Below are 23,662 nucleotides of genomic sequence, written 5' to 3'. Positions count from 1 at the left end.
TTTAATAAGCTGAAAGAACACTAAATGTTTTTAAAGAACTTAATATCCAGAATGAAGAAATATATAAATAGCCATCTGATTTCATTTAAAAATCTTGGATTTCTTTGACATTTAAAGAAAGCATGTAACGCTTAAAAATGGTAGAAATTTCCAGAACCTAATAAAACAAATCCTATCTCCCTTGTTAAAATGGCCCTAAGTAAATGAGATATTAACAAGAAGGAACAGTGCATACAAACACATTGCTTCCAAAGGACACGATGCTTTCAAAGCCATTTATAGTGACTTAAAAAAAAATCTCTGTGAAAGTTACAGGTTTCACAGACCTATTTACAAAGAAAATAAAAAATGAAGATATTTAAAAGTGACACTTCATTCAGTAAAACTTGTTAACTGAAATGGAAAGGAAACAAGAAAGTACAACAGGCCTTAAGCATTAGAAAATGGACACACCCAGCTTCGACTATGCGATGACCTGTTGACTTACAATCTGCAGTGGCAGGAAATTAGACAAGATGTGCCATTAGGCTGCTATTCAGTAGTCACTTGGCTAGTAAGTAAGCCCAGTGGGTTGCTCAACACTGCTCTAATTTAATACGTAATGGCACTGAATCCTTAAACAATCCTGTGAAGGGGGTTGGGATATATGCCGCCTATTTTACAGATAAGGAAATAAAAATACATGTAATCGTATATAAATTATATTTGATAAAAGAATAAATTGAAAAGGTAAAGAATCTTCTTAAATATTAGAGGTCTCCTATACCTTAAATTATTAATTATTTTTTAGTTAGCTTCTGATAATATTTTTACTAGAAGAATAGCTAATCTGAAAAAAAGAAGTTACTCTGGATGAGGCACAATTCTGAACAACCTGATAAAAAGATAATGATGACTGCTGGTGTGTCTTAGGTCACCTTCTGAGTAAGTGTAAAGTGGCCTCATCTTACCTGAACCACCGAGGAATTGAGGTACTCTGCACACACCCCTAAGGGCTGCACCAATGCTGAGACTGCCTGAAAACAAGGACAGTGCAAGTTAGACATCAATGCGAGAGGGTTTTTTCCTTTCGGCATTTAACAAATCGCTTTTAATATATCAGAGACAATTTGAAATGTCTTGATCAAGTCATGAATGAATGACTAGACAAACCATTCTCCTGGATAGGAAGAACTGATATAAAGATGTCAATCCATTTAAACTGTTATAGAAATTTAATGTAATTTAAATCATAATATGCCAATAAAACTTTGGAGGACTGGATGAAAGATTTTTAAAGTTCATATCACAGAATACTAAAAATTTTTATTTGAACAAGGACAGAATAGTTGAAGAAATGTGTCTTCAACAAAAATCATCAAAAACTTCCATGAAGAAAATTATAAACCTTTACCAAAATACATAAAAGAAGGCCCAAATAAACAAGGAGATACCATGTTCTTGGATGGAAAGGACCAGTACTGCAATTTTCCACACTGACTTATAAACTTAACACAATTCCAAACATGATCTCAGTGGGATTTTCTGCAGGACAACCTGACGTGTTGACTATATTCAAAGAGCCAACTATGAGAATGATCAAGAGAATCTGAGAGAGGAACAATGCTGGGCAGACTGGCGCTACCAGTGAAAACAGGGGAGCAATAGTATACAGATGGGCAAAGAATGAACAGACGAACGAATGACTCGAACAGAAGTCCAGGAACACACCTGTGGACATGTGGGGCTTTGACATGTGATAGAGACAACACATCAAAATAGTAGAGAAAACAGGGATTAGTCATTAGAGGATCTTATAACAATTAGTTATCCATCTGGAAGAAAACGAAACTGGATCTCTATCTTACGTAATATATATAAAGAAATTCTAAATGAATTCAAGAACTAGGTATAAAAAATAAAAGTATAAAATGAAAGGAGTATTTTTATAACTTTGAGATGGGAGAACATTCCCTAAGCAAGTTAGGAAACTCTTAAGCCATTAAGGAAAAAATCTACGTAAGACGTGGAAGCTTCTGTACAGCAAAAAGACACCATCAACAAAAATAAAGAGAGAAGCAAGAGACTGGAAGAAAAAATTTACAAGTACATAAAGTAGACATGGCACTTGATATGCTGAACATAAAAAGAATTCCTGAAAGTTAGCAAGACAACTCTTACAAAGTAACCTCAATAACTAGGTAAATTTACAGAAGAAATGCAAATAGCCAATAATCACATGATGAAATGCTCAAATTCCCAGGAAACCAGAGTCTTACAAATTAAATAATAAAATGCTATTTTTGTCCATTATAATGAAAAAATTAAAGATGGAAAATATTCAGTACTAACAAGAGAAATAGGAAAGGAGTTTATGGGAGTACAGACTGGTACAAGCTTTTTGGAAAGAGATTTAATACTATTGATTATAATTTAAGAATCTATATAGTCTTTAACCCAGAAATCCCATTTTCTAAGGATCTGTCCTTCAGAAATGGTAGCATATGCACAAAGACAAATTTATATGGGAAACTCTCTGAAGAGCAAAAACTTAGAAATAATCCAATGCCCATTAAAAAATGACGGCATCAGGGTACAACAGGTGCAGGAACAGGTGACAGCCATTAAAAACGATGATAGTGCTGACCTGGAAAGATGTCCATGATAGACTGTTAAATGAAAATATGCTACTAGGTATAGCTTGATTACAATTCAGTTTTAAAGAGAGAAAGAGAAAGAGGGAAAGATTATGCACAGGTATATTTTACATAAATTTAGGAAAAAGTCAGAAAGGCACTGCATTAAATGGGTAGCTATTATCTAGGAGGTGGGTATACGTGCGTGGGGGTGGTGGACAGGCAACTTTCATTCCATACTTTGTACAGGTATTTTTCACTGATGAATTGTGAATGATGTTTTTTCCCAGTATTTTTCAAATTCAAAACCACATAGATATAAATGTAAATGTAAAATGAATGCATTTACTTGTACTCAGTGGCCTGAATTTATTCTAGGACATAATCACCTCCTTAACTGGTCAGAAGGCAGGCACTTATTTTGAAATTTTAATCATGCCTGTTGGCTATAATTAGAGTCTCAATCTTTGGGAATCTTTCTCCTATGCCTGAATTTTATCATCTCCTCAAATACAACCTAAACAACATAAAATTCTGTATCAACTGCAGCAACAACATGGTTGCTCTGAAAAATGGGGAAAATCCTGGAGGAATCTTTAACCTCAAGATATTTGATAATAACGAGGGTAAGCCCAGATTCCTATATATCCACCCTTAGCCAATTTCTTCCAAGTAGGCTAGAAACTTGGGATGCTCTGTATTTTTTTTTTTTAAATAAATTAACTCTGCCAGAATTAGTGAGTGTTTTAATATTTTAAAAAAAGTGAAGCTAATCTTTGACATGGCCAATGACCTATACAGCCAGTTCTTGAGAAACAAGTAAACTGGATAAAACCCTACACCTGAATAGATTTTTTGTTTTAAAAGCTTTGTTTCTTAAATCACTACTCGTTATTTTCCCAGTCGAGTCACTTCTAACATGCTCGATCCATTCAACGGGGATCCAAATGACAGCCTAACAACCTAGTTCATGTCAGGGAAGGTAGAAGACACTCCCTGGTCAGTGTCAGCAGAAGTATTTATGAACTGGCAGACACCTGATCTTTCAGGATGAACAGTGGCAAGAAAGGGTCAGTCTCTCTCCGCAGTGTTATTCCTGCCCAAACCCAAAGATGGACCAAGGGGGTCAGCTGATTAGCCACAGTTCCTCAGAGGTAACTGCTGCTCACTCGGGCAACGGATTACCTTCTGTTCTGATCACATCACAGTAGCCAGCACTGGGCCTTATACATGGCAAGTACATGTGAGTAGTTGACTGAATAATTAACTAGAAAACAGAACAAAGTGCTCTGAGTTACAAACAGGCCAGCACTCTGCGAAAGATTAAAGACTGAGTTATTTCCCCCTTACCACAAGGTTAAACTTTTTTTGAGAAAAATGAAGTCACATAAAAAGAGAACGGTATTGCACCTGAGGGAAGAGTCTAAGCTCCTGTTATAGTTCTTTGTTATCTATGCATCGCTGTAACACCAAAAAGCTTACTAACAACCTTAAGATGAAATATTTTACTTGTGCCTGGCACTGGGAACTACACTGTGATGTGAACCATGACACTGTTATGTACACATGCACTTGCCACAGACACCTGTCCTTAAAAAGCAAGGTAATCTCACATAACCCTCACAAATGAAGAGACGAATACCAGAGGCAAAGGGAAATGAAGTAAAAAAGAACAAACACCCTCCACTGAAACTGGGTTACAATTAGAGGCGAATATTGCTTTGGTTATCAGAACCGCTAAAGCTGCTCCCACAGAGATATCTCCCACGGTAACGTTTCCCTTACTGTGTCCAGACCATGTCCCTTCGGTTACATACCAGCCCGAATAAAGTGAACTCCCACTCTGGGCACATTTAGTGGTTTAACTTACCCCAAGTTCTATATCTTCTGAATGAAGCTTGGCTTGGATTGCTGCAAATCCACCTAATTCTCCAAACTGAGGGGAAAAAAAGGCACAGATTAGTTTTAAAATGCTGTACATCAATAATTTAAGCAAAAAACAAAGGCCACCATTCTACCCTATCAACATGCTCCATATAATACTGATCTTGAGAGAGTCATCCCCAAGGATCATTCTAATGTCCTGTGATACACTGCAGGAGACGTGCTGAGTCCTAAAGCTGACGTTCATCTCAATCAACCGCATGTATGAAAAAGAGGAAGAACGACAGAATCTACCTCCTTAGGAAACAAAATTCTTATTACTCTCTCTAGCTGTCATTTACTTAAAATACCAAACTCTAGGCAATCTCATTAGAAGAAGGAAAACATGACCGTATTAATGAAAGTTGTATACCTTATTTACCAAATCCACAACCCATCCATGAGGCTCCTGTGAGAAAAGAAAACAGAAACTGAGATGGCAAGATGAGAACTTCCCCAGTAACCCTTGTATTTCTTTTAATCTCAGTCAAAAGTTAGAGAAAAAATATATGAAGATTTGAAAAATATTCCAAAGGGCTTTTCTACATGTTTCTCGACAGGAGTCTGGGCCATTACTGTATACAACTGGAGTTTGCGCGTCTGTGCTTGGACGGCACTGCTCCAGCATGGCGCATTCGTGCACTTGTGTCGCTGACAGCAGCTGTTCAAGCTCTCCAAGGTACAGGATAACTTGAGTTAAATTCTCTAAGAAAATTACATTTTAGAAATTAAGAATTCCTAACCTAAGGAGTAGCAGATCCTGAATAAAGAGGTTAAGTTTCAGTCCCAGCTGTCCCACTAATTGGTGCCCTGGAGCACACACTTTCTTTTCCCTGTTTTCCCTCCTTGCTTTCCTTTTCGAAGCCTTCACCGCTGCGAGGGCTGGATACCACTGTGGGGGAGCAGTGACTATCAGGAGATGTGGTCCCTGCTTTCATGAAGCTCATGCTGTAGCAGTGTCCACAAAAACAAGTAAACCAACACATACCTAACACAACTCAGTCTGGGCTCAAACCCACAGAAGGAAAAACCAAATGAGAAACGGAAGGAGCCTACTCTGCTCAGAGTGGCGGTCATGGAAACCCTCTCTGGAGAAGGGGTCTTCGAGCTGGATCCTACAGGATGAGAGTGATTTAGCCATTCAAGGAGTCCAGGCAGAGAGGCCGCAATGGCAAAGGTCCCGTTTGGGCAAGGCCGTGAAGAGGAACTGGGAGGGACTCTCCCAGCTGGGACACAGTGAGCCGGGGAGAGCGGCACAGGTGGAGCTGTTGAGAGAGGCAAACCCAGATCACGCGGAAACATGGAGACTGGGATTGGAAGGAAAGCAAAAGTGTTTAAACCAGAAAGTGACCCCTTTGATGTTATAAGTTGCCCAGTCTCACAGTTGTGTGGTGGATGGAGTGGAACGGATGAAGGCGAGTGGAAGGGAGAGAGCGCACGCAGCTGGAAGACAAGCACGGTCACCAGGTAAGACGCGATGGTGTCGCGGGTAGGAGGGCAGCGGCAGACAGACAGAACTGAACAACCTCTGAGATGAACTCCAAGGACATGTTTATGTTTGGAGGTAGGTCAGAAGGGATGAATTGTGGTGGACTCCTGTGTGTCTGGTTTGAGCACCTAGGTAGATGGGGAGGCTGTTTACTGGCGGGAAGAAGGAAGGCTGGGGAGACAGAAGGAAGCTCCATTTCAGGCACCCTACATTTGAGACGTCTGTGTAGCAACCAAAAAAAGGAAAACAGTTGGCTCTTCAAGTCTGGTGTGCTCAGAGAAGATGCTCGGGCCACAGAGATACACACTGAAGGGCCATGAACACAAAGATGGCATTTACATCCATGAGAATGGAAGACAGTTCTTAGGGAAAGAATAATGAACAAAGAGAAGGTGGCTCTGGGTCAAAGCTGAATGAAGGTGAAGGAATCAAGGAAGGCAATGTGATGATTTATGGAGTAGGCAGAGAAGCAAGAGACTACAGGAAGAACTGATATGGGGGAGGCAGGAACTCACAGTGATTGCCGCTGTTGATGAGGTCAAGAGACACTTCCTGTGGCTCTGGAAACATGGAGACCGTTGGTACCTTACTGAGAGTGGTTTCAGGGGAGTGGTAGAAAAAGAAGGCAGACTGGCACGCTCTGAAGAGTTCACGGAGACTTCGGTCTAGTTACCCTAAACACCTCTCTAACTGAAGAGCACTAACACCACCGGTCAAAAACACTAAAAAAATCTTTTAAAACATATAGCTGAGTTGGCACAAAGTGCTCAGAAGCTGAAAACAAAGAGAAAGCAGAAATTGTGTGAGGTAAGCAGACTCTGAGGCCAGCCTTCACAGCGCAGGCTGTGGAACCCCAGTGAGCTCTGGCCTCCATTTTCACAGCCAAGGCGGGGCCAGGAGACTAAGAGGAGAGAGTCACATAAAGCTGGAGCTCAAAGAGCTACCACCTCAGTGTGAGGTGAACTGAAAGAACTCACCTGCAAGAAAGGGAGAACCACAGGGAAGCCTGCCCACCTTGACTGTGATCCTGGATGGAGGGGAGAAAAAACTCTCTTAAGAGTCTATAACCATAGACATGCCTCACATGGCTTCGCTTCTCAAATTCACACTGACTTTGGGGCGCTGGGTGGCTCAGAAGGTTGGCCAGCCAACTCTTGGTTTCGGCTCAGGTCATGATCTCAGGGTGGTGAGATCGAGCCGCAGGTCAGGTTCCAGTGTGGAGTCTGCTTGAGATCCTCTCTCTCCTTCTCCCCCCACTCACACACTCTCTGTCTCTAGAATAAATAAATAGGGTTCCTGGGTGGCTCAGTAGGTTAAGGGTCTGCCTTTGGCTCAGGTCATGATCCCAGGGTCCTGGGATCGAGTCCCACATCGGGCTCCCTGTTCAGCCTGGAGTCTGCTTCTCCCTCTACCTCTACCTGCCCCCTGCTTGTGCTCTGTCTCTCTCTCAAAATAAATAAAATCTTAAAAAAAAAAAAGAATAAATAAATAAATCTTTTAAAAAAAATTCACACTGACTTTATGGTCTGAAATACCTTAAGTTGAGAATTTATTCTAAAGTGGTCCCAGATGGAAGTGCTCCCAGGCACCTAGAGGAAGTAAAGGTAAACCCTCTCTGAAGGAAGGAACTTTCAATGCAGGCCTCAAACAATCCTCCCAGATTAAATTTCAAGAAATACGACTTCACAGAAAAACAAACAACAAACATATATATATATATATATTTTTGTATATACACATACAGACACAAAAAACAAGTTAAAGTTAGTAAAAGCCAGCAGAATCAGACCTGTAGATATCAGACACAGAACACAAACACACAGGAGAATGAAAACATGAGGCAGGAACATACGATAATAAAAAGAGTAAACAAAGTCAAATGAGAACCAAATAGAATTTATATAAATGAAGAAAAGTCACTGAAATTGAAGACTTTTAACAAACAGGCTAGACAGCATACCTGATATGCCCAGAACCACAATTAGTGAACTAAACCCCAGATCTGAAAGAAATGATCACAGCCTGCAGCACAAGGACACGGGAAGATGGGGAAATATGACAGAAGTTAAGGGACGCAGAGGACAGACGCAAAGGTTTAACAGGCATCCAATCGAAGTTCTGAAGAGGAGTAACTGACTAGCGGAGAAGAGGAAAGATAATGGCTGAGAATTTTCCAGAATTGATACAAGATATTAATCCTCAGATTTAGAAGCCCAGTGAATCTGAAGCAAAATAAATAAAATGAATACCACGGTCACAGGAGAGTCACACCGTCAAATATCAAAGAGAATGAGATCTCCAAAATAAGATGGACTCCTTACAACAGCAGCAACAGTCAGACCAACCACCAACTTCCCAACAGCAGTAATCAAAGCCAAAGACACTGACATAGTATCTCTGACATTCTGAAAGTCTATCAGTCAATCTAGAATTTAAAACCCAGTGAAAATATTCTCTGAGGCATGGGAAACAAAGTAAATTTCAGGCGATCAAAAACAAAGACTTAACCACCAATGATGGGCCCTTACTAAGAGACACTTTCAAGGATGCACTGCAGAAAGAAAAAAAATGATCCCAGTACATACATATGGCTAAGTTAAAACACCATATAAAAGAACAATGATGATATCTGTTTGAGGGTAAAGCAAGACAGGAGAGGACTGAGACACTGCATGATAAAGACAAGGGGACAGAGAGTTAGTAAGTCAGGTGGGGAGTGGGCACATGAAACATTCCAAGGTCTTTATGTGCTGCTCAGAGGAGGATGAAGATTATTAATGAAATTTTGATTTCATTTACTTAAGTTACAGTTCCGGGGTAACCAGTAACAGAGTAAGTGGGAGGGGAGAAAGGCGGAATCTTCTCTGGTAGGGATGTGGAGGGGCAGAGAACCATGCTGAAGCTAGAGAGGGACATGGGATCAAAGGCAGAACTTTTAAAGATGGGAAAGACTAGAGCACGACGTACACAACGGGAATGCTCCGACAGAGAGGAAAAGACTGAGGATACCGAACAAGGGACAGAAAACCTAAGGAGGAAAATGCTTGAGAAGGCAAGAAGAAAGGGGACGATGGCAGGCCTCTGCAGGAGGGCGCATTCCTGTGCAGGGCTGAGAGGAAATACACAGACTGACCCCTTCTGGTCCTGGATGTCACATGTGCAGACTGAGGGGAGAGAAGGGACATCTGTGGAGTGCTTACAATAGTGAACCCCGGGGTAGTGTTTCTGTACACGGTTGTCATCCAAGCTTCACAACGAAATCAAAGACGAGGTTTTTAATATTCTGGGAGGCAAGACTGTAGATATTCACAGACGCAGACCACGAGGCTGGATTACATGGGTTCTTCCTGCGACTAGGTTTGTGGACTCGGGCAAGGGCTCAACTCCTGTGTGCCTCAGTTTCTCGTCCAGGAAATGGGATCAAAAATAGTACCTCACTCATGGAGTTGTTGTGGGGATCAAACGCCAGTGTCTTCTCAGTGCCCTTTCCACTCGGCCCTCATTCCCTCCTCTCTGGAGGACTGCGTGGCCCTCCCAGACAGCACCGGCCACCCCCTCCTGCAGTCCACGTTGCTGCGACTACAGGTACTGTTTGTGGCACCTTAGGTTTTTGTTTTCACACTTCCTCCACTAGCTCTAAGTCAGGAGCCATGGCTTAGTATTCTTTATAGGACTGCTGAACTAAAACTTCTGCTTCGACTAAAGCAACGGGTAAGTTTTCTATCTACTCAATTGACTCCTTTCAATGGTTTCTCAAAAACCAGAGTTTGATCAACAGATGTTTAGATTACGTACTCCTTGTGGGTATAATGTTATTGGGCACACTGTAGGCCTTTAAATATAAAATAAAGATAATTGGTTCTTGGCTTGGAAAAAAACCCAAAGCTTTAATGCTTCTGGAGTTTAAAAGAAAATAATACATGAGACTACTTTCTAGATTATTTTTTCTAGGCATAATTAGCCATTTCAAACGGTTTCAAATGCTCTAGCTTGTCAAACATCTCTGAGAAACTGGGACACCCATTAAACTGGGGTTCTGACAATTCAATAAATAGGGCACTGATGTCATGCGGTCATTCCACATTTCACTAAACACCATTTCAAATCTATAAAGTTCTTTATGATGTTGGTTAATAGCTGTGGAAAAATATGCAATATCTGAAAAAAAGTTAAGCAATTTTATGAGCCATATGGAATATCTGTCATTTTTCACAGACTGTTTTAATCCTTCCACGTAAATTTTTATAGCACAAAAAATCTTTTTCAATACATTTCTCTATAAAATGACGAAACAAGACCCTGTTTACCTTTTGGAAAGTAGACACAGGTGAAACAGCAAACATATTTCCCTCCCCAAACACTTCTGTCCAATTCCTCTGAGACACTTTCATTCTGTTTTTAAAATGGTATTCATTATCAGGATTGAAAGCCTAGATTCAAAGAGAACAGAGAAACACTATTATTATCTATTTCTATAGCAACAAATATTAGCATTAGAAAAGATGAAAAAATATAGCCTTGGACTCCTTCGGTAATGGAATCTTTCAAATATCCCAACAGCGTGTACCCCTGAGCTAGGGCAGAGGAGCGGGTAAATGAGGCAGAGCTCTCCTCTCCTGTCCAGTGGCCGCCGGGAGGGAATGCAGGGCACATGGCCAGGTGTCCCGAGCTGCTGCAGGTACAGCCAGGCAGCAGGGCCATAAAGGCCCCTTCCTCACACAGCTATTGGGACTAGTCATGGAAAAAGGCTAGAAACCAAATCGCAAGAGCACCCCATGTGAAAGCATTTATGATGTGAATAATCAGGAAGACATGAGGGAAAGCAATTTAATTATTGTAAGAGCTGAGAAAGCTATTAAAATTAGAAAGGTATTTTGTTAAAACTGAGAACACAGAATGAATGGTTGCTCTGCTTTAAAAATAAAAAGCAAGGTCCCTAACAGCTAAATTAACATCTTTTACAATATCATTATCACTCATTATTAATTACAAGTCAGAGGACAGTCGGTACTTTAAACAAAATCAAAACACAAAGTACTTCATTTTAGAGATACTCTACCATCGTAAGCACACCCAGGAGACCAGTGGGAATCGGATCTTGTTTAATTCTCTCTGCAACCAGTTCTATTAATAGCATCAACATGTTGTAGATTCCTTCATGAATTTCAGTACCCCACTTGTGAACAGCACTTGAAGTCAGGAGCTACAAAAACAAAGGGCATTTTAGAGTCTAACTTGAAAAGAAAAAGTCTATTCTTTATCAGCTCAATCTTGAATAATCAAGAGATGATTACCATAGTATCACTTTTATGCAGACGACTTGCTTTAAAAGGCCTATAGCCTGCAGCCCAAGTACTCACTCAATGATTTCAGAGTCAACATTGAGTTTTGTTTTTAAACGTTAATTCCCTTACACTGAAGCAGTTGGTTTAAAAGAAAATTTTCATTTGCTTCTCTACTTTTCGTTATTACTTGGGGAGGTCAAGTGGTGTAGAGCAAGGAAGAACCTGAGACCAAATCCTGGAGCTACTACTGCTTTATAGCTGTATGGCCTTGGACAAAAAATTACCCGAGTTCCCAGGGGCTCAGATGTCTCACGTCTAAAGAGGCAAAATTCCTACCCACTTCACATAGATGTGATGAGTATCAAAAGATAAAACAAATGTGAAAGTGTTTTATAAATAGCAAGGTATTATTATTAACATATTATGGCTGTCACTATTAACCAATGTTCCTAGAATCTAAGAAATGTACGCTATCTTTCATGATTTGAACATACATATTCCTGCTGTATTTTTAATATCTCAGAAACAGGACTGCGTCTTTCCACCTGTTGACCAGATGGCAACGGGACTCTGAATGTGAAAAAAATTTTAGAAATACTTTACCAGATTCTTTTGCTTCTATTCTCCTTTTTGATATGTATAGAAGTAACATTCAATTTTAAAAAATGTTTAAGCAAATCTAAAAGAGCTCTAAGTGATAAGGCATTGTAACATTTTGCAGCTATTTTTCTTTAATATAAAACATAAAACATATAACAATGGTGCATCTTACACTCAGCATCTTAAGACTCATTAAAAGGGAGGGAAAAGGCACATAGATGAATCTAAAATAATCATCAGTGGATTCTCCAAGCCTAGTCCTTGGGGAAATCTAATGCAGGAACAACTTGCCGGAACGGGGAATGAGAAATCAAAGGGTTTCACTTAATAAAATGATGGCAAATTGGTATGGTGGTATCATGTTTTTGTAAGATTTCCCTTCAGAAGGAAAATACTACGCAATAAAAATTCCATCTTGGTCACACTGAGAACCCCTTAACCAGAGCAGCCTGAAAGAGCCCAAACTTCTTTAGCTACAGAGAAAAACCCCAGTTCCAGATTTTCTAAATACCAAATAGCTGCACTATTTGCGCAAACGAGCAATAAGCATAAGACTGATTTTATATAAACCAATGAGTTACTTTTTTTTTTGGCAAGAATTTTTTGCCTGCCTCTATCTTCTTCCTATACTTAAATAATAAAGCAAAAGGAAGCAGACGAGCGTTCGAGAAGGGTCATGTGACTATAAAATAAAATGTATGTGGATTTAACACCACTCCCTCTGTTGCCATCTCATTTGCTCAGTTTTGAATGTGGACAGGGAAGTCTACCTACCTTGCAGAAGATGGGGGAAAGACAGACAGCCCTTTGTGGGGAAGCTATGCTCAAGGTTTAAACATAACTATGCCCTATGGCCAGACCTAGATTTCCTTTCCTGCTTGAACACACAGTCAAGAATCCAGGCCAGCCTGAAGGTAGGAGGTGAAGAAGGCAGACATGACAACAGAGCCTCTGTGGTGCGCCTTATTCATACAGTTGTGTATTACTTACACCCTTCCTTCTAATGAAACATTTGAGATGTCTTGCAAGAAAAGTCAAGGGAAGAGGGTAGAGGGATAGTCATCGTACCAGGAAACAGAGCTAAGGGAAATGATACCAGTTATATAAAATACTACTGAGATTTCTGGTAGCCAGGTCTAAAGGCACACAGAATTCTGTAAATTAAATTCTGATTTAATTAAAAACAAGCATGCTTTATTGATGTGGAGGAGAACCTTTTTAATAGCTCTAAACTGTAAAGAGAATTTAACATATACAGTTTTACATAAGCAACACTGAACAATATAACAGAGGGTACCCTTGTGCTTGTAGTTTCACAGAAAAAAACAACCAAGCAACCAACCACTGGACCATTTATTACACTATTACAAACAGCTGAGGACATAATATAAAACTGTTTTCTGAAGTGTCTCTGCACAGTAATATATTCCAAATATGTAACCTGTTGGTGACCTGCATTGACACAGGGCTCTCTGGATCTGGAGACCATCAACCTAAAGGTCCTTATACTGATAAATCCTTTTCCATGACTCTGAATAAAGTTGCATTTTCTTTCTCTGTAAATTTATACATACAACATAATGCATCACAGTATGTGACATTATAAAAACTCTATTTTTAAAAAAATTACTATAATTCTCAGAATTCATAAAGTTTAAAATAATTTTAAACGATAAATTGGTAGATGAATTCATCCAAAATGAACATAAGTCTTGAATCCATATAATCTCTGCCCAAATGACAATTTTAATTTCGCACTTTTTTCAAAGATGCAGCTGTTTTTGTTCCTAAAATTAATTTTGGTATTTTTTGAGCCTCGAATCAAGGGAGATTCTATCAAGATGTAGACGGGAATAATAGTTTACAAATGAGCAGTTTATTTTGCTGGGTTTTAAGATAAATACAATCTTCACCCATCTGTAGTTCTAGTGACTTCCCTGCATATGGGACAAAAATGGATGTCAGAACCCAGAAGGACAAGACAGCAGGGATACTCATTCATTCAGCAAAGATTTACTGAGCTCTCTCTCGGAGGAAGGCACTGGCTATACGCTGGGGAAAACGACAGTGTCTATGACATTGTCCCTGCTCTTTGGGGAATTCAGGACTCATGTCCTGAAAAGGGAATCATGCTGAGTTAGATTGCTTTCAGAATCACAAGTCCTGTGATCTCCTATTCTCCCTGTTAAGAAAAATTGCTTTATGAGCGACATGACCAGAAGGGGAGGACTCACATCAGTCTAGCTCTGCCGAAGATGCTGCCACACGCCTGCCATTTTGCCATGAAACATACTCAATCCAGTCAAACTTTGTACAGTTCAAATTCCTGCGTCTGTCTCAGTACAACAATCAGGACAAATGGCTTGTATTTTGATAAATCAGTCTTATCTTTCTAAATGCCACAAGCCTCAGATTAGTATATGTGATCTCCTAGTATAGGTAAGTCTTAACCTATTCTTTGACAATTAAAGAGAAGGAAGTAAAAGTGACAGCCGTCCAAAAACATGTGCAAATAATTAAATATAAAAGTCAATCATTCATAAGCCCCAAATTCGGAGTGACTTGGTTCAGAGTAGGGGATTCCTCAGTTGAACAAGACTCATAAACTGTTTTCACACAAAAACGAAAATGAAAAGCCTGTTCATTCTCACCCCCACCCAAAAAACCAGACTAACACATTTTTCCTTACCTTTTTAAAGGCTTCAGGCATACACCTATCCATAAATCTTTTACAATTCTCATCAGACTCGGAAAGACCTTAGTAAAACAAATGAAACAATATGCCTTACTAAGATTTTAGGCAGTTTGCAGAAATCATATATATTATTCCAAATTCATACGCATGGAGCTATTTATTTACAGAAACCTTGATTCTTAAGAGATTATTAAAAGCAGAATACAGATATATTCTGATGAAGGAACAGACTGACAATCACAGTATTAATGTATTTGTTAACAGCCCAATATATTAATATGTATTAATTCATATACATTTGTTCATAGTGTAATAAATAATTAGAAGTGAAATGGTTGAACTTGTGCTTCCACTGTCAGAGGAACTTCAAATGATCTGACTTAACGCCAACGGTCACCTCTTACTAGCTATTGTTTTCCTTCTCAATAGATACCAAAATCACTCTTCTTCCCTTAAACCTACAGGACTCTGTTAACAAAGGCACAGAGTTGTGCCTGGCACACAACAGGTGATGAATATTTGCTAAGTGAATGAATGAATCCACTGTAAACTTATCCTTTGGAATACATTGTTTAAAAAAAACCTTAATAATGTGTTCAGCTTGTCACTGGGAATCCTGTTGGACCCATTTTCTTTTCTTCAGACCCACCACGTAGCACAGTACCTACACCCTAACAGGCCAGCAATAAATGCTGCTGCCGAGAAGCCAGTCATCAGGCGCCATAAAAGGCCGTGGGAATTAAATCTGACCCTAGTCAAAATATTTCCTTTTGATGTGCCTCATATTTAATCACAGTGGTAAACTATGCACACACTTTTAATGAGGGGAAAAAAAAAATCACAAAACAGTGGACCAATTCATCTTACTTTATAACTGAACTGCATATGAAAAATAAATTATTTTTTCTTCAATGTATTTAGAGTCAAGAAGCTTCCTTATATTGACACCCATTTTCCAACCTGGAGGCATTTTATTACTCTGTTGGTTTAACATTTTGTAAAGCGCTCAAGACAGTGCCAAACATTTAATATGCACAAAATGTTCGCTAAATAAATATTACTTTCTTCTCCTAAAGAATAAAAAGCCACTGAATTGAACCTTAAAGTCCTCCAAGCTTTTGTGGAAAACGTTCATTTCAATTTCTATAAAGCTTTTCAATTATATTTTAAAGACTCTCATACTCTGTTGGAGCTAGAAGAAAACAGCTGGTTTAATTCAAAGCTTTTATTCCACAGGGGCTACACCAAGACTAGGAGAGTAAATGATCAAATAATATACAGATCTTCACAAGAGTGAAGATTAACGTCAGGCCTCCTATCAAAACAGTCCCCTCCTCCTGTGTCCTGCGGTGTGAGAACTTACCAAGTCTGGCCAGATAGGTAGACGCCAACAGGCATTTGCCTAGTGATTCTTCTCGCTTGTAAGGGATGGACCAGTGATCAGTCAGAACACGGCTTTCCAGTTCATACAAATTGGTTGTAGGGAATTCAATTCCTTCCCCCGAGCAGTTTCCGTTTTCATCATTCTTCTGACAAAAAGGGATTATGGTAAGAAAACAAATACACTCATTAGCGACTACTGTAAAAGTTTTCATTTGGGCACAGAGCAGACACTGACCCAATGGTAGCTGTGAACACTGAATGTGGATTCCCCATCTCTTTCTCATAGTCACATCTTCTGCCAGACCATCTCAGATCCTCCCAGCTCTTGTCATGGCGGCACCCCCGCTCTCGCAGAGGCCAGCGCACCTCTTTCTGCAATCTCTTGTTATGAAAGAGCACACCCACCTTCCCTGTCTTCAGAAGGGAGAGATTTCCCCAAAGAGTTCTCCGCACTGCTGTCTCCATCTCCTCACACGGACTCACCCCTGACCCCACACCACTATGTCTTCCAGAGGCCCTACTCTCCCCCAGCGGCTGTTGTTCAGGCCAGCACTAAGTCATTAAATCCAATGAACAGTTTCAGTCCTTCTCTTCCTTCTCGGCAGTATCTGCGCTTCTGCCCGCTCCCTCTTCTTGAAATGCTAGCTCACATCCCTCACCTCCCGGGAGGGCACACCTCCCTGTTGTCCTCCTGTGGGTCTGGCTGTTCTGTCTCTTCTGGTACACCCCCTCTTCCAGACCATCAAATACTGGAGCTTCTCAAACCTCAGTGCTAGGCTCTCTCCTCTCGATGATCTCCATCCCAGGGAAGGGCAGCACAGCCAGAAATCAAGGACTCATTCTTAACGCTGTTCTCCCATCCCCCCTCCAAGATCTGGTGATGAGACCCCCGAAATTTCTATCAAATCCATCTACTTCTGTCCACCTCCATGGAGATACCACTATTCCCGAATTCACCCGCCTACCTTCTTTGACCTACATAACTCCTGTGCATCCTTAACTCTTTTCAGAAAAGGCTTTCTGCAACTCCTAAACTATACTGAATTCTTCTCATTATTTTATACTCTTACCATCCTGAACTTCTCTTTCATAGCACTGCTCACAAATTTTACCCTTATTTGTGATATATTTTGTCTGCTGCCACTAGACCAAGCCCCATGAGGACATGGACCCTGTCCAGTTCTGACTGCCTCTTCTCTCCAGAACCTGGGGCCTAACACAAAGCAGGTATTTAATATATGTTGTTAAGTGGAAAAATACTTCATGCAAACAAAGTTTCAACTATCAATAGGGTAACTGCCAGACTTTCCATCAGTTCTTACCACAGTAATTTGTTATAAAGCAAACTGGGCCCCTCCCCCAAACTGCCTAATACCTACTCTGGTTTCTTTAAAACCTATTTTCACAATTCACTCTATAATTTAATCATTACAAAATAAAATCATTCCATTAAAAATTACCTTTAGCCTCAATTAAGGAAAAGACCATAAATATAAAGCAGAAGTGATAAAAATACACAGAAGAAAATGATTTTCAATCCCATATGAGAGCTAAAGGAATGTGACACTTTTTTTTTTTTTTAGGTTCATGGTTAAACAAAATAAGACAAAAAACAGAAAGGTGATGAAAAACTAAAAATGGAGTAGACAACAATGTAAACTGGAGGTGAAGGGTGGGGGTGGACGAAATAGGTTTGGAATCATAACGTATGGGGAAAATTCAGTTTTTAAAATATAACTTTTCAGAAATACATATAATTAATAAGTTTTGTAAACAAAACTTATTTTGTTTTGAGAACCTGAGGATACTCTAATAAGAGTAAAGATTTTACTATACTTTCAAAATTGTTTACTTGTTAAATGCTTAAATTTATTAACCTAGGATCAAAGTAGAATTAGGGCATACAAAAATAAAATTCAACTGGATGACATGCTATGCCATTACTACAAAATATCTATCATTAATTTCTATAGGAGTTAATAGTATCAAATCATATGTGAAATCATTGAATACACGTAGCAGCTACTAAAGCTATGAGCTTCCAAACAGGACAGCTGCCTTTCTAAGCATCACAAGAGAGCTGTGTCCTCTCTCTGCTCTCTAGCGGGTGAGGACACAATGAGGTCAGCAGCAGCCTATGACCCAGAAGAGGGCCCTCACTGGAACTCGACCATGCGGGCACTCTGATCTTGGACTTCCAGCCTCCAGAACAGTGAGAAATGAATTCCTGCTGTTCATAAGCCAAAAACAAGCAACCAAAGAGCTAAGAGCTTCCTCTGGGGGCTGGGGGTAGGCAAGGTCTTTAACGTTAGTAATGAGATGAACATCACGTGTGCACTGAAGTAACGCACCATGAAGGCACAGCATCCCTTCTGTGGTCGTCCTGCCAAATGTGCAAACCTAAATCTTGTCATGAGGAAACCCAACGTGACGGACACTCAAAAAATAACTAGCCCGTGTTCTTCAAAAATGTGAAAGTCATGAAAAGACTGAGGGTGACCAGACAGACAAGTATCTGTGATATGGGCTCCTGGCAGGAATTTCTGTTTTGGTTTTACACAACTTCTTGTCTTCAAAGGACTTTAGTACTGGATCAATGTTAATTTCCTCATTTTGGTAATGTGCAAAGGTTAAAAAAGAGAGTATCTTCATTTTTAGGAAACACACACTGAAGTATTTAGGGGTGAAGGAGCATCATGTCCATAATTTATTCTCCAACAGTTCAGGAAAAGCAGTAACAAAACAGACACACACATTTATATACACAGGAACACAACACATGTATGCATACATACAGAAAGAGAATAGTAAAGAGACTGTGATAAAATGTTAACATCTAAAGAACCTGAATACAGGTTACATAAAAATTCCAGACTTATGGCAAAGTTGCAATGCACTTTTCTGCAACTTTTCTGTAAACCTGGAACTTTCTGTAAATCTGGAATTATTTTAAAATTAAAATAAAAACAATTTAGTCAGATGAATACATAAAGACACAGGATTTTGGAGCCAGAGAGATTCTAAGAAAATTCAGGATTTTACACAGGTATAACCTAATGAATCTAAAGAGGTGGGGGTGCACCTATAGTGGTTAAAAAAAAAAAAAAAGTTGGATTATACTTAGTATGCTCTACTTAAGAACCCCATTCCCGTTGGTAACATAAATAATTTGGCTTCTAAATACTTCTACGTTTTTGTCTCAGATTACTAAATAAGTATACATGTACTTTGTAGAAAATACAGAAAATACGAGTAGCAAAAAATAAAACCCACCACTAATTCCACCACTTAAAAATTAATCACAGTGACATTTTAATAACTATTTTTCCAATTTCTTTACAGATTTCATTTTCTTAAAAATGTATAAATGTGGAACTAACCACCTCAACAGGCCCCATCATTCTCTCTCATATAAAGACAGTATATTAATGTAGTATTTCTTCTCCTATCTGATTTAAAAAGCTGATGCAGAAAGCAATAATTATAAAACTATGTTAATGGAGCAATGTTTTGTATCCTATTGAAGTTAAGTTGATATTGGGCGCCTGGGTGGCTCAGTCATTAAGCGTCTGCCTTCGGCTCAAGTCATGATCCCAGGGTCCTGGGATCCAGTCCCACACCGGGCTCCCTGCTTGGCGGGAAGCCTGATTCTCCCTCTCCCACTCTCCCTGCTCGTGTTCCCTCTCTTGCTATCTCTCTCGCTGTTAAAAAATAAATAAAATCTTTAAAAAAAAAAAATTAAGTTGATATTAATCTGAACCACACTGCTACAAATTCAGATGTTAATTATAATCCACAGGGCAACCGCTAAGAAAATAACTTAAAAATATATACAGTAAAAAAAAAACAAGGGAATTAAAATGGTATACTCAAAAATATCTACTTAATACAAAAGACAGGAGTAATGGAGAATTAGAGGAACAAAAAAGCATAAGACATAGAAAACAAATAGCAAAATGGCAGATGTAAATTTTGTCTTATCAATTAAGTTATGATTATCAGTAATATGTTAAATATAAATGGACTAAACACTCCAATGAAAATGGTAGAGATCTGCAGAATGAATTTTTAAAAAAATGATCTGTGGCTTGGCTGATTGAGCATCCAACTCTGATTTTGGCTTAGGTCATGATCTCAGGGTTGTAAGATTGAGCCTCATGTTGGGCTCTGCACTGAGTGTGGAGCCTGCTTGGGATTCTGTCTCTCTCCCTCTCCCCTTGCCCTGCCCCAACCCCCACCCCCACTTGCGTGCATGTGCACACACTCTCTCTCTAAAAAAAAAAAAAAAAGATAAAAATTTAAAAATAAAATAAATAAAAAATGATCCAACTATATGCTATCTACAACCGACACGCTTCAGATTCAAAGACACAAAGAGGTTGAAATAAAAGGAACAAAAGATATATCATGTACACAGAAAAGAGTTGCAGTGGCTACACTAGTATCAAACAGACTAGATGTTAAGACAAACATACTACTAAAGATAAAAAGGGATACTTCATAATGATAAAAAAAGGTCAAAATAGCAGGGAGATAAAATAAAAGGATGGAAAAAGACATAGCATTAATAGAGTAACCAAAAGAGAGCTGTAGTGGCTGGCTACACTAATATAAAAAAAAAATAGATATTATGTGAAAATATGTTACTAAAGACAAGGAATTTTTTTTATGATAAAGGGTTAATCCATCGGGAAGACATAACAATTATAAAAATGTATGCATCTAAAAAGAGACTCAAAGTAAAGGAAGCAAAAAGTGACAGAATTTAAGAGAGAAATACATACTTAAAAATAGTTGGAGACTTCAACACCTCACTTTCAGTAATAGAACAAGATAAAAGATCAACAAGGATATGGAAGAGTTAAATAAATAATACTACAAACTAAGTCTAAAAGACATTTATAGAATATTCCACCCAATCACAGCAGAATATACATTCTTAAGTGCACACAGAACACTCTTCAAGATAGAGCATGTTAGGTCCTGAAACAAGCCTCAAAAAATCTGGAAGAATTAAATCATACCAAGTGTGTTCTCTGACCACAATGGAATGAAATTAGAAATCAACAGCAGAAGGAAATTTGGGAAATCTAAAAACATGTGAAAATTAAACAACATACTTCCAAATACCAGTGGGTCAAAAAAATTACAAGGGAAATTAGAAAGTGCTTTGAGATGAATGAAAATTAAAATATAACATAACAAAACTTATGATGCAGTGATTAGAGGGAATTTTTTTAAAAAGAAGAAAGATCTCAAATCAGTAACTTGACCATGAACCTTAGGGAACTAGAAAAAGAGCAAACTAAACCCAAGGAAGCAGGAGGAAAGAAATAATAAGGATTAGAGTGGAAATAAATGAAAGAATAGAAAAAACAATAGAGACAATAAAACCAAAAGTTGGTTCTTTGAAAAGATCAACAAAAAGGAGAAATTTTTAGCCAGACTGACCAAGAAAGAATGAGAGAAGACTCAAATTACTAAAATCAGGAACAAAAGAGGGGCTATCAACACTGACCTTACAGAGATAAAAACGACTATAAGGAATACTATTGATGATTACATGCCAACAAATTAGATAATCTAGATGAAATGGATATATTCCTAGAAGGACATAAACCACCAAAACTGACTCAAGAAGAAACAAAATCTGAATAGACCTATACCAAGTAAATGGAGTGCTTTGTAATCAAAAGCTTCCCACAAAGAAAAGCCCAGGGCTAGATGCCATTACCAATCAATTGTCCCAAACTCTTAAAGAAGAATTAACATCAATCCTTCACACTCTTACCCCACCCCCCAAAAAAAGAAAGGAAAGGAGGGAACACTTACCAATTTATTTTAGGAGGTCAGTATTACTCTGATATTAAAACCAGAGATACTTCACCACATTGATGGATGCTTGATGAATGAATGGATAAACCAAATGTGGTATATACATGCATTAGTATATTCAGTCTTTAAAAAGAAGGAAATTCTCATACATGCTACAACATGCATGAACTCTGAAGACATTAGTGCTAAGTGAAATAAGCCAGTCACAAAAGGACAAATACTGTATGTTTCCATGGATATGAGGTAACTAGAGTAGTCATATTCATAGAGACAGAAAATAGAATGGTGGTTGCCAAGGGCTGGAGGCAAGGGAGAATATGAAGTTACTGTTATACTGAGTATATAGTTTCAGTTTGGGAAGATGAAAAAATTCTAGCGACGGATGGTGTGATGGTCGTAGAACAATAGAATGTACTTACTGCCACAGAACTATACTTGAAAATGGTTAAAATGGTAAATTTATGTTAGGTCTATTTTACCACAGTTTTAAAAAATGGACAAAGATATCACAGAAAAAGAAAAAACTATGGACAGATCAATATCCCTATGAATACAGATACAAAAATCCTTCATAATAAACTAGCAAACCAAATCCAGCAGTATATAAAAAGGATTATACACGTGAGCAAGTATGATTTATCCCAGGCATGCAAGGTTCGTTTAGCATACAAAAATCAATCAATATACTACACAACAGAATAAAAGACAAAAAACACATGATCATCTCAATAGATCCAGAAAAAATATTCACAAAATCCAACACCTTTTCATGATAAAAACATATGCAACAAAAAGGGAATTTCCTCAACCTGATAAAAGGCATCTAAGAAAGTCTATAATTAACATCATACTTAATTGTGAAAGACTGAATGCTTTCCTCTGAAGTCAAGAAAAAGAAGGATGCCTGTTCTCACAGCTTCCATTCAACACTGTACTGGAGTATCTGGCCAGAGCACTTAGGCAAAATAAGAAATAAAAGGCCTTCGTTCATATTGAAAAGGAAGAAGAAAACTATTTACATTCACTGATGACACAATCTTGTATACAGAAAATTCTAAGGAATACACCAAAAAACAAAACAACCCTACTAGAATAAATGAGTTCAGCAAGGTTGCAGTTGCAGAATACAATAACAATATGTAAAATTCAACTGTATTTCTATACACTAATAATGAACAATCCTAAAATAAAATTAAGAAAATTCCATTTACAATAATATCAAAAAGAATAAAATACTTAGGAAGTACAAGACTCATACATTGAAAACACAACATTACGGCAAAGAAATTAAAGAAGACCTAAATAAATAGAAAGACATCCCGTGTTCATGGATTGGAAGTTAATACCGTTAAGATGACAATAACTCCCAAATTAGTCTATAGTTTCAAAACAATGAGCATCAAAATTCCAGCTGGCTTCTTTGCAAAAATTGATAAGCTGACTCTAAAACTCACATAGAAATGCAAAAAGCCCTGAACAGCCAAAATAATCTTAAAAAAGAAGAATAAAGTTTGAGGATCTAAAAAAAAAAAAAAATGTACTACAAAGCTATAGTAATCAAGACAATCTGGTACTGGCATAAAGATAAACATACAGATCAAGGAACTGAATTGATGAGATTTCAAAAATACAAAACCCTTATATTTGTGGTCAACTGATTTTCAACAAGAGTGACAATACAATTTGATTAATCTTTGACAAAGGCATAAAAGCAATTCAATGAAGGTAAGCCTTTACAACAAATGGTGCTGAGTCAACTGAATATACACAAGCAAAATAATGAAACTTGACCCCTACCTCATACACAAATTAACTCAAAATGTAACACAGGAATAAA

General features: G+C 38.4%; 1 protein-coding gene across 1 annotated transcript in view; it reads right to left on the bottom strand.

The window, feature by feature from the left end:
* The window catches only part of USP24 (ubiquitin specific peptidase 24), a 133,843-nt gene that overhangs the window by 89,407 nt on the left and 20,774 nt on the right, over positions 1 to 23,662 (bottom strand). The window contains exons 2-8 of the mRNA XM_032428169.1: positions 15,971 to 16,136; positions 14,602 to 14,669; positions 11,087 to 11,230; positions 10,335 to 10,457; positions 4,912 to 4,947; positions 4,486 to 4,551; positions 951 to 1,016 (exon numbers count right to left, since the gene is read on the bottom strand). Of these exons, the coding sequence (XP_032284060.1) occupies positions 951 to 1,016; positions 4,486 to 4,551; positions 4,912 to 4,947; positions 10,335 to 10,457; positions 11,087 to 11,230; positions 14,602 to 14,669; positions 15,971 to 16,136 (669 nt within the window). The remainder of the gene's footprint in view (positions 1 to 950; positions 1,017 to 4,485; positions 4,552 to 4,911; positions 4,948 to 10,334; positions 10,458 to 11,086; positions 11,231 to 14,601; positions 14,670 to 15,970; positions 16,137 to 23,662) is intronic.

The sequence above is a fragment of the Phoca vitulina genome, unplaced genomic scaffold (genome assembly GCF_004348235.1).
Source record: "Phoca vitulina isolate PV1807 unplaced genomic scaffold, GSC_HSeal_1.0 scaffold2, whole genome shotgun sequence".
Lineage (NCBI taxonomy): Eukaryota > Metazoa > Chordata > Mammalia > Carnivora > Phocidae > Phoca > Phoca vitulina.
This window is presented reverse-complemented; position numbering and strand designations above follow the sequence as displayed.